Raw genomic sequence first — 16,111 nt, forward strand, 5'->3', positions numbered from 1 at the left:
GTCAAACTCCAGTCCTGGAGGGCCGTAGTGTCTGCTGGTTTTTGGGGTGTTCTGGGTTCATCCATGTCATTGATTGGTTAAAGTATCCACACGCCTTGTTCCCAAGGCCTTAATTTGCCTTAATTGGCAGCTGATTGAAAGGAAACCACAAAAACCTGCAGACACTGCAGCCCCCTGGGGATTCAGTTTGACAAGTCAATGATCAGGACACGTTTTGATTGAATACAGGCCATAGTGGTAGTGCATCCCTCATAGAACACCAATATGGGGGCGACATTGGCTCAGGCAGTAAGAGCAGTCATCTGGCAGTCAGAGGGTTGCCGGTTCGATCCCCTGCCCGGGCTGTGTCGAATTGTCCCTGAGTAAGACTCCTAACCCCCAAATGCTCCTGACAAGCTGGTCGGTGCCTTGCATGGCAGCCAATTGCCGTTGGTGTGTGAGTGTGTGTATGAATGGGTGAATGAGAAGCATCAATTGTACAGCGCTTTGGATAACGGCGCTATATAAATGCCAACCATTTACCAATATGGAAAAGCCTGCATTGTATTTTCACAGCAATCACCAGGGAAGACAACAGTGAATCCGCCGCTACATTTAACAGGAGCGTGGCCGGAGGCGATTGCCTCCAGAGCCAATCAGAAGCGAAGAGCTGAGGTTAGTTCTGTTGATTAAAACAACGGATCGCAAGCAACTGAAACAGCTGCTCCGAGCACAAATGCAAAAGGTTACCCTCTCAAAATAGAAATGCTTTAAGCCGGCACTGAGAGTACCTTCATGACAGTGCTTACCTGTAAGTGCACGTAGTGTCAGAGTCAGCCATTTTCTTCTAATTTCCTCTTTCTTAAGCCCAGAATTAACATTCAGGGGCATAATTCTTCTGTGTTCATCCATTATGAGACTCATTAGGCTCCATGTTCTCACCAGACTGGAATCTAATGACCCCCTCAGTTCTCTTAATTTAGCCTGCCCCACAGTAACTGCACAATGTAAAGCCATTTGCAGAATAATGACTTTAAAGTCTTAAAGTACAACGAGGGAGTGAGAATGTTCTTGAAAAAAAAAAAAGAAAAAAAAAAAATTCAACCGCAGGGTCAGGCGGTGGTTCAGAGGTGTGAGAATGGAGCACTCCAGATTATTAAGTCCAACGCTTAATTAGCACTTGCGGATTTTAATTATTTTTATCCTTTATTTATTCAGATGAAAAGCCTCTCTTTAAATGGAGCCCTGACCAAAATTAACATTTTCTGGTTAAAGTCACTAAGTTTGAAAATTAAACTTGGTGATCTGACATGCCCAAAAACTTTTCCTGGGGATAATGTCTGCTTAGAACCTTTCAACACCATGCACAGTAAAATCTCCAGTGTTAATTAAACTCGATCAGAGTGCAGATCAATCAATTAGCGACCATATGTATTTCATAGTTGATTTAACACTGAACCTCTTGCTGCCTACCAATACTGGGATTTACCTGATGCTCAGGTAACTTCAGGTTAAGCACCTTCCCCTAGGGAACAATACCAATGTCCTATCAAGGAACTGAACCTACAACCCTGAGGTTAGAAGCCCCTGTTTCTAACCACAATACCACACTGCTGCCCATATCCTGGTCAGTAGGACCAAGAGGCAGTTTTACACATCGTTATTCATCCAAAATCCACTCCAACATTCTGAAAACAGATTTGTTAGAAACCACACATAACAACCACTCACCCACATGCCTATGCATGGACAACACTTTTTGTGTTACTTTCAGCACAGTCCGTGCTAAACAGTCTACCTTTGTAACATATAAATTGAATATTTGCGGCAGAAAAATAGTAACATTGACACAAAATGTGTTGAAAGCAACACAAAAGTAGCAGGAACAGGAAAAGCATGATGGATATTTTTGAGAGTGAATGGCAGCTGTATCTCAACCAAATCGAAACATAACATCCACAACATTTCAAGATTCACTTCACGCTTTCTCGGTTTTGCCAAAACAGAACCTGAGGACGATATTGAGGATGTCCGTCACACATAATAATACATGACACTTTACAATAAGGTTCATGAATTGGCATCAACTAATTAGTTGTGAACATGAATTAATGATGTACAAATAGTTTAACAGAGCTGTACAGATAAGTTACTTAACAACTACATTAGTTCATGCCAATTCATGGAAACTTATTGTAAAGTGTCACGTATTATTATGTGTGACGGACATCCTCAACATCGTCCTCAGGTTCTGTTTTGGCAGAAACTGAGAAAGAGTGAAGTGAATCTTGAAATGGTGTGGATGTTATGGATGTAATTCACGGAACCTTATTGTAAAGCGTTACCAAAATAATAATAATAAAAATAAATAACTTAATGAATCAATGCATACACTTCAAGCTGCTTCACTGGTTTCTTGTTTGTGTAACAGGTGATAAATTGCCTGAGTCCGAGGTGGGATTTGAACCCCGGCCTCTCACTTGTCCAAATTATTTGTTGAACGAACGCGTTACCAGTCAGCTAAAGACGAACTCGCCCCTAGCCAAGGGCAACAACGTTCTTTTGAATTTGAGGGTTACGTCATCGGGGAGTGTTGTCACGGTAACCTGCTACCAGCCTTCGCTTTCACTGCACTTCACCGTGCTTACGAGCGAACTAGCTGAGCTAACCATGCTACATTTGCATGTCAGGCATATCTGACAGACAGCATTCTGGGTAAACTGCCCTGGAGGTTAAATCGTAGCCCCGAGACAGAGAGGATTTGGTGAAGAGGAGAGCGCTGCAGACAGGATTATTTTTTGACTGCCTTCATATCTCACACGATAAGACGACGGAGCGTAATCCAGTCGAGGATACACTGCTCCCGTGTCCCCCCCGGGAGTGCAGCAGTGTTCTCTGAGTAGAGCTTTTCTCACAAAAATAAACATGAGACAGAGACAAGAAATAATAATAATAATAATAATAATAATAATAATCACTGGCCACTGTGGACAGAGTAGCTGAAACTTTCTTGAGTTTTACAGACTCTCTCTCTCTCCCCTGCCGGCAGTCTTTAATCATCCGAGTCTGGTATCTGGGTCAGTATAGCTCCATCTTTAAAAAGATTACACCCCCCCCCCCCCAAAAAAAACGTCTGCAACTTTCCAAGACACAACTCACCATCACCAACTGGCAAATCGGGAGACGTAACGGGATCTAATAAATTTCCACCACAATTACTTTTTAATTAGAACATTGGGATGATGATGATCCCTCTTTTGCAGAAGCGGTAGTCTGAACTGCAGCTGAAACAAAGTTTGCTCGCTCAAAAACTGAAAACCCTTTTTTCGTTATTCAGAGTAGGTGCGTACTGTGTCTGCAGGGTTTCCAAAAGGCTGACCGATGTCTCCACACAGGGAACTAGTTCAACGTACTTTGTCAGGCGGAATAGTTAAATCTGGGAACTTTCACACTTTACAGCAGTGGCCCTCGCTCCTCATCAATTAAAGTGGATCATTACACAGCTAGCTCACCTCACCTGGTTTCTTGGGTCTGAATTGGTTGCTGAAAACTAAAACCAGCCACACCCTGTGGCTCTCCAGGACCAGGAGTGAGGACCCCAGCACACCCTGCGGCTCTCCAGGACCAGGAGTGAGGACCATTGTTTTAGATGGTTCCATAAAGAGGGTTCTACTATACATAACTAAAAATGGTTCATCTATGTATTTGAGCCAAAGAACCAAGCACAGGAAAGTATGCTCCGACTGGTGAATTGGGGGTTCCCAGGTACACAGTCCAATAACCCCCCCTCCCAACAGATCGATTTTGTCTAAATTTTTTGGCACCTCCACATCACCCTGTCATGATCTACAGTTGATTAGACTAAGCAGGAGACAATCCGCCCCTGGAGCAATGCAGGGTTAAGGGCCTTGCTCAAGGGCCCAAGGGCCGTGCAGATCTTATTGTGGCTACACCAGGGTTTGAACCAGCAACCTTGCGGGTCCTAGTCATTTACCTTAACCACTACGCTACAGCCCCCCCCCACCACCCACCACCCACAACCTAAATCCTGCACCACCCGTCCTCCAACACTGCTCCCCAGACCCTCCCTCTCCTTCCTTCCCCCTGGCCCAAAGCCTCTGCTTATTCGCTGGCTGGAGAGTGAGTGACAGGGCCGTTGCCATGGGGAGAGAGGGGGTCCCGCGTCACACCTCTGTCAGTCACAGCCGTCGGTGTGACCGTTACACAGTCCTATCGGTCTCGAGCGAATCATTCTGACAGCTACAGAAATTTCCACAGCAAAGTGATCCGTCCAAGCGGGCAAGGCCGAAGGCTTAGTCCTCCACCTCTGTGACACATCTCTCTTCTTCGCTGGTAATGAACCCTGCGCGACGGCATGGCCAGCCGTCAACCAATCGATCTATTTTTATTCAGTACGGCGGCCCCTAACGGGGAAATCGCTGCGCATTTTGTGTCTGGTACACAATAAAACATGATGACCTTTTATGACCCTTGCTGATGCGAGAGAAAAATAGACCTGGATCTCCCCGCTACGTGAATTGCTGACATCATATAGATGCATTTTAAGCACATCGCGAAAACGTTCTCGTTAGTGTTAAGTTTGTTAATTCGGTGCAAGTGCACCATGAGGAAAAAAGCTAATAGCAATTATATTCCACAGTCCGGTTTAATTGTTGTCATTTCAGACCTCTCAAGTCTTAATTCACCTGTATCTCCCCTTTCTCTCTTTGGGTACACTCTGGCGCAAATGTAAGCAGGATTCCCATTGGTGCAAATGTAAGCAAGATTTCCATTGGTGCAAATGTAAGCAAGATTCCCATTGGTACAACACCCAGAACACAACACAGGCGGACAACACAAGCTAAAGGAAAACAATTCTATATTACAATTAGCATTGTAATACAGTACATGATGCAATCTACCCACATATAAGTATAAAAGTGCAGCATTATCATCATTATCTGCAGAAACCCTGACCAATGGGGATTTCCACTAACTCTTTAGATGTTTCCACATTAACAGAGCCTTAGCGATTGTAGGTTTGGCATTTGTAATTACAGAAACAGTCTAAAAGCTACCTGTAATAACCTAACGTGAGGAACAGGCCACAGAGGTGTTTCTATTTAACCATTAACATAAAACCATGGCAAAAACCGGTGGCACAAACCCGACGTTCGGACCCAGGGCTGCGTAAAGGGGGGCAACTGACTATGTTACATTACAGTGCATTACAGTTATTTAGCAGACGCATTCATCCAAAGCGATTTACAGTTGATTAGACTAAGCAGGGAGTTAATTGTGGGGTTAATGTTGGGCCTTGCTCAAGGGCACTGATTGTATTGCGGTTACACTGGGGTTTGAACCACCAACCTTCTGGCGCCCAGTCAAGCAACTTAGCCACTAAGTTGGCTATAGGCTGCCCCATGAATAGGCTATGGGGGGGGGGGGGGTTTCCAGTTAAGTGGGAATCTGGCTCTCCACTGCCTCAACTCGATATAGCCCAAGAGCGCTGATTGTGCTAACGCTAGTTAGCTAACTAGTTTCGCTTGAGTCTGAGGTTTGAGATTTGAACCCCAGCCTCTCGCTGGACCAGAGATTACAGAGACGAACGTGCTGCCAGTCAGCTAAAGGCGCTGAACGGACAAGGGTAACGGTGTTATTTTGAACTTGAGGGTTGCCTCGTCAGCTACGAGGCCTTCGCTTTAACCCCCCTCACTGGCGAGCTAGCCGAGCTGCACCCACTACATCAGCACCCACGGCCACACACCCAAGTCTCCCGACTTGACGGCGGCACGTATTCTGCGCGCGGATCCAGCTGATCCTTCTCTCCGGAATCCGCCACAGTATCTGACTTCTGAAAATGTCCTGTAATGTTGGGCCTCCAGTAATATCAGAGCTCTCAGTGAGGTTGTCATTTTTTGGGGGGGTTTTTTTTTACTCCAGGCACCGCTGAACTTTCACCACCTTTTTGAAAAGCAAACATTGGGGACCCGAGAAGAGAATATGTTTCTCCTTTACGTTCACGTTGAGCGAGGGAGAGCGGCAACAGCGGCATCTGAAGCGATAACCGTCGCTGCAATCCTGTTACGGGTGCAATGCTAGCATTCTGACTCAGACTCCGACCCCGACTCTGACCCTGACTCTGACTCTGCACAAACAGCCACCACTCCCCCCCTCCGTTTCTCACTCCTTTCCTTTTCTTTCTTCCCACACATCAAATAGGTCTGAGAGCTCCTTTTCTTCTCCAAGAGAGAGAGGGGGAGAGAGAGAGAGAGAGGGAGAGAGAGACTGATATAGAGAGTGAGATAGAGAGAGGGAGAGAGAGAGACAGAGAAAGAAAGCGAGAGAGGGAGATAGAGAGTGAGAGAGAAGGAGAGAGAAAGAGACAGGGAGATAGAGAGAGTGAGAGAGAGGGAGAGAGAGAGTGAGAGAGAGGGAGGGAGAGAGGGAGGGATGAAAATAACTGCGGATGAATAATGCAGAGAGCCGTGTTACGTGGCGGGAAAGCGCGCTGCATTATTTAAGGCACAGGAGTCCATGAAAGGCCCCGGCACATTCCTTAATCAGAAAATTACACACCCCTCTGGCGAGCTGGCGCGCTGCACATTCCCCATCTGCCACGCGTTCAGTCCCTAATTAACACTGACGCGCGGGAGACGAACGCAGGCGTGGGGCACTGGCGCTGACACTCCCGCTCTCGGTAAGAGGCACGTAATCCTGCTGCGGGGGGGGGGGGGGGGGGTTTTCTTTCCTTGACCATGCTGTGATTACATGACATTACATGACATTACAGTTATTTAGCTAACGCTTTAATCCACTCACAGTTGATTAGATCTAAGCAGGGGTCAATCCCCCCCCCCGGGAGCGCTGTGGGGTTAAGGGCCTTGCTCAAGGGCCCAACAGCTGCAGGGATCTTATCGTGGGTACACTGGGGTTTGAACCACCAACCTTCCGGGTCCCAGTCAAGCAGCTTAGCCACTAGGCTATAGGCTGCCCACTTCCCCCCCTTATATATGCACAATCTCTGCGTATCTACTCTCCAGATTGGGGGAAAAAGCGGAATAGAGAAATCTCTCATCAGCAGAATCACATTGAGGTTAATGTGGGGAGCAGATGTGCAGAATGTCTTCCGCTCGTTCTGATGAATCAGACTCTCGTTTCCCAATGAAATAGGTCCCTTCTGCGGTCTTCACGCCTGAAGCCGGCTGGTCACACGTTTCACCTGCGAATGAGACTCACCGATGTTGTGGTGCTTCAGCAGTCTGCAGATGCGAGCCTCCCTCTCCAGCTTCTGGTGGTCTGAAAGCAGAAAGCGGAGGATTCAACCCCACCGACCCGCCACGCGGCCCTGATTCCCCCTGGAGACGCATTCCTCAGCGAATGCGGTTCCCCAGCACCGGATAATCAATCCGTCTCTGTGGCAGGCCCAACTAAAGGAGCAGTCCAAGCTGGCCATCAGACCATCAACCAGCCCATATGGAAGAAACATATACAGTATGTGACATTTATTTTGCAATGTATGTAATATATTAAAAACTGGCACTAAGATATTAAAAATGGGTACTTTTAATATTTGTTTTAATGTGAGAAATATATTGGAGGAAGCATCAACATACATTGCCATATTTATTAATTTTTTTCCATGTAGTTTAAGATGATCTGTTTGCTTAAAAAACGCCACAAGAGAAAACACCAAAGATCACCTTCATGACCATAAATTCCCACAATCCCTTTTTATCTCAACAGACAGAATAATAACAAACAGCGAAGATCATTTTTTCACTGTCGCTCAGATGGTAGAGCACGTTAGCTCCACCAGCCTGGGACAGCAGTCAGCTTCAATCAGACATACGAGCACCGCGCCCCTCAGCTTCATCTTGAAATATAACCCAATCCGGACCGAGGTGCAGGCTGATCGAACGCGTCGCGATCGGCTAACAACAGGGGATATACGCCTGAGGATCGATCTGATCCAGGCCCGGGGGTAGTGTCAGTGTGGGGGCAGATAGCAGACACACAACGCCCCAGGGGTAGTGTCAGTGTGGGGGCAGATAGCAGACACACAACGCCCCAGGGGTAGTGTCAGTGTGGGGGCAGATAGCAGACACACAACGCCCCAGGGGTATCGTCAGTGTGGGGGGGGGATAGGGGACTCAAAACACCCCAGGGGTAGTGTCAGTGTGGGGGCAGATAGCAGACACACAACGCCCCAGGGGTAGTGTCAGTGTGGGGGGGATAGCGGACTCAAAACGCCGCAGGGGTAGTGTCAGTGTGGGGGGCAGATAGCGGACTCAAAACGCCCCAGGGGTATCGTCAGTGTGGGGGGGATAGCGGACTCAAAACGCCCCAGGGGTAGTGTCAGTGTGGGGGGCAGATAGCGGACTCAAAACGCCCCAGGGGTAGTGTCAGTGTGGGGGGGATAGCGGACTCAAAACGCCGCAGGGGTAGTGTCAGTGTGGGGGGCAGATAGCGGACTCAAAACGCCCCAGGGGTAGTGTCAGTGTGGGGGGGATAGCGGACTCAAAACGCCGCAGGGGTAGTGTCAGTGTGGGGGGCAGATAGCGGACTCAAAACGCCCCAGGGGTAGTGTCAGTGTGGGGCGTAGGTAGCAGAGGCACAATGATGATGGCGATAGCCTCGTTCCAGTACCCAGCTACCGCCAGGCCTCAGATCGAGTCATCCATTCTGCTCCGGTTATCAAATCAAATCTTGAAAACCACCCTTGAAATGAGGCAGTGATGATGTTGAAATTCTTGGAAAAGGGGGATTGAAGACAAAGGGGTGAATGAATGAATGAGAGAGAGAGAGAGAGCAGAAGAGTGGAGAAGGAGGGGGATGGGTGTAGAAATGGGCAGGTGGGGGGGGTATGGGGGGGGTTCAGGTTTTTCATCCCGGGCAGAGGTGCTATGTCAGGGTACTCACCCCCGCTGACTCTGATAAGCGAGTGGGGGTGGGCAGCACACAAGCTCCCGCTAAAGAGTTTGCCCCTCCAGAGAGCTGTCTGTAGCGGTAATAATTAATCCACAGGCAAACGGCAGTGGAAATGACACTGGTATTGCTCTCCTCCTCCTCCCCTCTCTCCCTCTCTCTCCTGCTCTCCTTCTCTCCCCCTCTTTCTCTCCTTCTCTCTCCTTCTCCTCCCCTCTCTCTCCCTCTCTCTCCTTCTCTCCCTTTCCCTCTCTCTCCCTCTCTCTCCTTCTCTCCCTTTCCCTCTCTCTCCCTCTCTCTCCCTCTCTCTCCTTCTCCTCCCCTCTCTCCTTCTCTCTCCCTCTCTCTCTCTCCTTCTCCTCCCCTCTCTCCCCCTCTCCCTCTCTCTCTCGCTCCTTCTCCTCCCCTCTCCCTCTCTCCTTCTCTCTCCCTCTCTCTCTCCCTCTCTCTCCCTCTCTCTCCTTCTCTCTCCTTCTCCTCCCCTCTCTCTCTCTCTCTCCCTCTCTCTCCTTCTCTCTCTCTCCCTCTCGTTTGTCCTTCCTTGCCCACCCTGATTGCCCTCTACCCCTCCCCCTCCCCCTCCCCCTTCTCGGTCGCACCTGCCTGTCGAACGAGGAAGATTATGTTGACTTGCTTGACACTTCTCTGACATCACCACCTGGGTGAAATTTTGGAACACCTTCATTGGCGAGGTCATCGTGATTGACAGCTTCCCAGAATCCCCTGTGAGCACCTGGGGCACACAGGGATGTGAGTCATCGGCCGGATCTTGCCCCCTGTACCCCCCCCGCACTCCCCTCTTCCGACCCCCTCTCTCCCTCCTCCCCTCACCCACACCATGCCCACCTCATTATACCATGGAAATTACACGGTTGGAGCAATGCCAATTACAGGCTTTTGTCTTGTCTGTCATCTACAAGGTGAGAGATCACAAACACCTTAACTGATGTAACAGTCCCTACTGGCGATTGAAAGCTATGGAGTTCCAACAGTGACTGATGAGTTTTCGGAGAAAAAAAAAAAAGAAAAAAACACGGCAAAACAAAAAGCCTAATCTTCAAAGGGTTAACGGTCCTCATATGCTCCCGATTTCTCACTGCGTCACCGTCGGGTGTAACATACACGATAATCAAGGCTATGTGGTGGGCCTCAAAACTGCCGTTGCTAAGCAACCTTGCAGATTTCGCCGAGAACAACAATTGCGAGTCCTTCGAACCCTTAAAGGAATCCGCCGTCCGCCTGTACGAGGAGAGTGGCAGCTGGTAAAGACGGTGGTGTGACATGTCACAACCTGACAAGGGATGAACATTTCAACACGAAGCCACATTACATTACATTCATGGCGTTTGGCTGATGCTCTAATCCAGAGCGACGTACAGTTGATGAGACTAAGCGGGAGACAATCCTCCCCAGGAGCAATGCGGAGTTAAGGGCCTTGCTCAAGGGCCCAACGGCTGTGCGGATCTTATTTTCGCCAGGGATCGAACCACCGACCTTGCAGGTCCCAGTCATGCAACTTAACCACCACACTACAAGCCACCCAAGTTGTTATGTTAGTTTGGACAGTCTGGAACATTTATGCAGGGTATACAGCAAGCGTTTGTGTTGTGGGTGGACTATGGTTGACAGTGTTGCTGACAGTGTTGCTGTTGTCTTGGCAGGAACCGGCCTGATTTGGGGGAGGCCATCTTTTTCGGACCAGTCTGGGGAGCAGTCCGAGGGGAGCGTCCCATGGACCATTGGCCCCTGGACCCGAGGCAGGGCGCGGTCCTCATTCGACACGGGTCCAAGGCTTATACGCGCCTACACATGCCGACCAGCATATTCAAGAGCGAGAACTCATAGCAGTGTGCGATTTGCAGACGGCTGTTGCATCATCTCGCCCAAGACAGGAGTAATTAATGTCTGTGGGAGAGAAACAGGGCGAGTAAACGCTGTGTAATTATCCTCTGCAGCTTGTGGGCCAACTCCACGCGGGGCTGCGTGACGTGCCGGATTTCTGTTTGTTTGCTCGCGCGTTTGTTTGTTTGTTTGTTTTGTTTTGATAAAAGCAGAACGAGTGAGTTTAGCGTCGGATGGAGCTGAACAGGATGCTGTGACAGGTACGGGCAGAGTCGGCAGTATTTCCACCCCCGTACTGTGGCTCTCTGGCACTGACAGACGCTGTCACAACCACGCCGGGGCCCGTATTTCACCGGCATGCAGGCGAGGGGTGCGGGGGCTGGGGGGAGGCGGGGGGGGGGGGGGGGGGGTGTTCGTGGTGGGCGCACTGCCACCAGCAGGCACAAGCTCAGCCAGAGGGGGTTGAAATTTGGCATTTACTGGGGGGACAGATCTCAGCCCCCCCCCCCCAGTAATCCCATGGGATCACAGCTAGCCAGTGCATGCTGGGATAGGAATAACACATATTCCCAGATTTACACACTATACCTTAGCCGGGTGGGAGGGGCCTACAGCTAGTATCTTTCAAGAGTCAAGAGTCTAAGCAGACACACACACACACACACACACACATGCACAAGCACACATATAAGCACACAAACACATACTGTTGTTCGTAGCCGTAGTCGCCGTGCGGCATGACTGGGACCCAGAAGGTTACTGGTTCAAGCCCCAGTGTAGCCACAATAAGATCAGCACAGCCGTTGGGCCCCTGAGCAAGGCCCTTAACCCCACATTGCTCCAGGCGAGGACTGCTTAATCTAATCAACTGTAAGTCACTTTGGATAAAAGCATCAGCTTAATAACTGTAATGTAATGTAGGACAGTGCGTAGGGGCTCAGTCGGTACAGTAATACTCTGGATAATGCTGCTGTGCTGTGTGGGCCAGTGGACCATGGACCTGGGTGCTTAGTCTAATAAACTGTAAGTCACTTTGGATAAAAGCATCAGCTAAATAACGATGTAATTCCCGGGCCTCTTCCCATCGCCATTCCCAGCTCATTCCTGACTGCTCCCGCCCGGATAATCTGGTCAAACGGATAATTTTCCTCTCTCTCTGTTCCCAAAAGTCACTGAAGTGAGCGTTACCTCTGCCACAGCAGCTCTGTTTGCGCTCTTGTTCCCCTTTTGTATTCCGCTCAAGTTGCTACTGGCCAGAGGAAAATGGATGCTTTGGTGTCCTTGCAAAACCCTCAATCTGTTTTTTTTTTTGGTATCTCAGTCCCTAATCTGGTCGTCAAACTAGCCCCTGTTTAAACGGTTATTTGCAGTTTGTATTATGTGGCCTTTATACCTGTGTAATTACAATGTAATTACAGGTGTGAGTACCGAGTAATAACTGTGAACAGACATGTTGTTACACAGTAATTACAATTGTAAAAGCTTTTTTCATCATTTGAAAGCTCTGATGGTGTGGGATGTTTAGTGTCTCCACATCAGGCGATTGCATACGCAATAAAATGTTCAGTATAAAATCAACTCTTTCAGAGAACATTAGGTCCCTATTGGAGTGATAAGCACTCTGTTCCAGTTGAAATAACATGGGACATTTTACAATATAGTTAGCATTACATAAACATAAAAAATGGCAATAGGCAATTCAGCTCAACTTATTTTTTTAAAATATAAATTAACTGAAAGTGTTATGGCAGCACGGATGGTGCAGTGGGTAGCACTGCCGCCTCACAGCAAGGAGGTCCTGGGTTTGAATCCCCGTCGGCCGGGGCCCCCCTCTCTCTCTCTCTCTCTCTCTCTCTCTCTCTCTCTCTCTCTCTCTCTCTCTCTCTCTCTCTCTCTCTCACTCACACTCTCGGAGTTCTCCCCGTATCTGCGTGGGTTTCCTCCGGGTACTCCGGTTTCCTCCCACAGTCCAAAGACATGCATGTTTGCATGTTAGGCTGATTAGAGAGTCTAAATTGCCTGTAGGTATGAGTGTGTGAGTGAATGGTGTGTGTGCCCTGCGATGGACCGACGACCTGTCCAGGGTGTATTCCTGCCTTTCGCCCAATGTATGCTGGGATAGGCTCCAGCCCCCCTGCGACCCTGTTCAGGATAAGCGGGTTCAGATAATGGATGGATGGATGGATGGATGAATGAATGGATGGATGGATGGATGGATGGATGTTATGGCACAAAATGGCTTCCACGGCTGAATCGGACTCGTAGCAGAAACAGATTCAGAGTTTTGGAAGGAAGCCTCGGGTGAAAGAAAGCCGTGTGGAATGTGGGAAAGAAGAGAAAGTGTCCAGGTGAGAACGGGAGCAGGCGAGGGACACGCTCGATGTCAGCGTCTTTCAAACTTCAGTCACAGCAGTCAGGCATCTGTGCACAGGACCGGCAGATCAACACAACGCTTCCTGCAAGCGCACGTGGCCCAGTTCCTCCACGACGCTCCTGCCCTGTGTGTGAGCGTGTGAGACAGAGTTTGCTTTCAAGAAGCCACAAACACACACGCATGTGAAAGTGTGGAAGCAAGAGAAGGTATTTGTGGTCGCTTTGAAGAACTCCCAAGAGAGAGAGAGAGCAATCGAGAGGGAGCGAGAGAGAGAGAACGAGAGAGAGAATTTGTTATTAATTTCAAGAAACAGTCACTGTATGCCTGTGAGTGTGTCAGTGAGTGCGAGAGCTGAAGAGAACTGACATTTCTTAATTTGTATTTGTGATTGTGTGTGTGTGTGTGTGCGCGCGTGCATGTGTGCATGTGTGCATGTGTGTATGTCTGTGCATGTGTGTGTGCGTGTGCATGTGCATGCATGTGTGTGCGAGTGTGTGTGTATGTGTATGTGTGTGTGTGTGTGTGTGTGTATGTGTGTGTGTGTGCAAGTGTGTGTATGTGTGGATGTGTGTGTGCGTGTATGTGTATGTGTGTGTGTGTGTGTGTGCAAGAATGTGTATGTGTGGATGTGTGTGTGCGTGTATGTGTGCATGCATGTGTGTGTATGCGTGTATGTGTGTGTGTGTGTGTGAGAGTGTGTCTGTATGTGTATGCATGCGTGTGTGTGAGAGTGTGTGTGTGTGTGAGAGTATGTGTGTATGTGTATGCGTGCGTGTGAGAGTGTGTGTGTATGTGTATGCGTGCGTGTGTGTGAGAGTGTGTGTGTATGTGTATGCGTGCGTGTGTGTGTGAGAGTGTGTGTGTATGTGTATGCGTGCGTGTGTGTATGTGTCAGTGTGTGTGAGAGTGTGTGTGTATGTGTATGCGTGCGTGTGTGTGAGAGTGAGTGTGCGTGTGAGAGTATGTGTGTATGTGTATGCGTGCGTGTGAGAGTGTGTGTGTATGTGTATGCGTGCGTGTGTGTATGTGTCAGTGTGTGTGAGAGTGTGTGTGTATGTGTATGCGTGCGTGTGTGTGAGAGTGTGTGTGCGTGTGAGAGTGTGTGTGTATGTGTATGCGTGCGAGAGTGTGTGTGTGTGTGAGAGTATGTGTGTATGTGTATGCGTGCGTGTGTGTGAGAGTGTGTGTGTATGTGTACGCGTGCGTGTGTGTGAGAGTGTGTGTGCGTGTGAGAGTATGTGTGTATGTGTATGCGTGCGTGTGTGTGAGAGTGTGTGTGTATGTGTATGCGTGCGTGTGTACGTGCCTGTGTTACAGTCTTCCATCGCTTCATTTTTCTACTTTAAAGCCGCTAAACCTCATACAAGCCGACCGCTCACACAAATAGACTCTTTTCATCCGCCTACTAGAACCGCACCACAGCGAAACCACCTCTTCCTCCTACACTTCTTCCTCTTCCTCACCCTACCCAGAATTCAGTCAAAGGCCTCAGATTTCCACTCTAACACATACCCCAATAGACACACAATGTTCCGACACACAGACATGCAAAACTAGAGTAAAGAATTGTGGGTTGTTGAAAGAAATCACACTCTCACACCCTCTCTCTCACTTCCTTTTTCTCACAGGCAGAGTGGAGTATTGTGACTTTTCGAAAGCAATCGCATTTTTTAAAATACATTTTCATTATTTATTTATAAAATGCATCATAAGGGCCCAATTATATTTCAGGTACATTCTGATGTCCTTCACCTGAGTAGCAGAAAAGCACACCAGTAGGATCTAGAGAACAATATGCAGAATACGCAAACAGCGCACATATTTAAAACAAGTTTCCAGAACATAATTTTTCAAGTGACTTCATTTACAGCGGCAGTAACAACAGGCATGAGATAGTGTGGGGTTTAGAGCAATGTTTGAATCTGCAGCAAGGATCCAGCCGCCGTCTTGCATCCAACCGCCAGGACAAACAATCATCAACATCATTTTCGGGTGAGTCACCCCTATCTGCCCCCCCCCCCCAATCGCCTCTCCAAAAACAGCCTTCCCACTTACTGCGGCTGCACTCCAGCCCTTCATCCTCTGACTCCATGACTCAGTGACTCAGTGACTCTCTGACTCTCTGACTCAATAACTCAGTGACTCAGTGACTCTCTGACTCTCTGACTCTCTGACTCAGTGACTCAGTGTTTCGCAGGCCAGGAGGGCCGCATCACTTCCTGTATTTCATTACATTTCTTATTAGCTCACTGTTAGCTGCACAAGTAAATAGCACTATATTAGCTCACTGTTAGCTGCACAAATAGATAGCACTGGATTAGCTCATTGTTAGCTCAAGTACTACTTGGTTATTAAAGGTTATTGCAGTTTCCATGGTTAGTGCAGGTTATTACCGATCGCTTGCTTATTACATGTTATAACAAGTTGGATATCAGCTTCATAAATAGCAGTGCATTTCTGAAACTCGTGTAATAGCAGTATTACAAAACAGTAATCGCAGTTTTACCGTGTTTTGACACGATTTAGACCAACTGCAGTAGTATATCAAGAGTCCTACGAACAGCTGTCCATGCACACAAAAGAGATGCAACTATTTATTTGTCTCATTTTTGTCAGTTTGAAAGTGGCTTGTCTCAAGATTTTTAATTATTGTCCACAGTGGTGATTACTCATGAATCGGGATATTCAGCCGATCATGATCTGGCAGTGAACACCCACACAGGACAGCCGAGGAGGCTGCGTTATGGAGAGATCTCACTCATTTCGAAACAAGACAATTACAGCACTTTCCCATCTTACAGGGGGACTAATCCCCTGTTCATGTTTTTGAAGAATCAGACTTTTGAAGGCTAAAGTTACAGTTTTTTTCATTTTTACAGTTCTGATTTGAGATTTAAGATTAAGAATGTTTCAGAACGTTTCCTGGACTGAGAGACACAGGAAGGGATGACAATGCTCAGAGTGCAGTCTGCAAACTTCCTGTTGGGC

The 16,111-nt window shown here is 48.2% G+C and overlaps 1 protein-coding gene across 2 annotated transcripts in view; it reads right to left on the bottom strand.

The window, feature by feature from the left end:
- Window positions 1–16,111, bottom strand: part of LOC133124814 (calcium/calmodulin-dependent protein kinase type II subunit alpha-like) — an 87,693-nt gene that overhangs the window by 51,453 nt on the left and 20,129 nt on the right. For both annotated transcript variants that reach the window (XM_061236322.1, XM_061236321.1), the window contains exon 3: window positions 7,219–7,278. In XM_061236322.1, coding sequence (XP_061092306.1) covers window positions 7,219–7,278 — 60 coding nt within the window. The remainder of the gene's footprint in view (window positions 1–7,218; window positions 7,279–16,111) is intronic.

The sequence above is a fragment of the Conger conger genome, chromosome 3 (assembly GCF_963514075.1).
Source record: "Conger conger chromosome 3, fConCon1.1, whole genome shotgun sequence".
Lineage (NCBI taxonomy): Eukaryota > Metazoa > Chordata > Actinopteri > Anguilliformes > Congridae > Conger > Conger conger.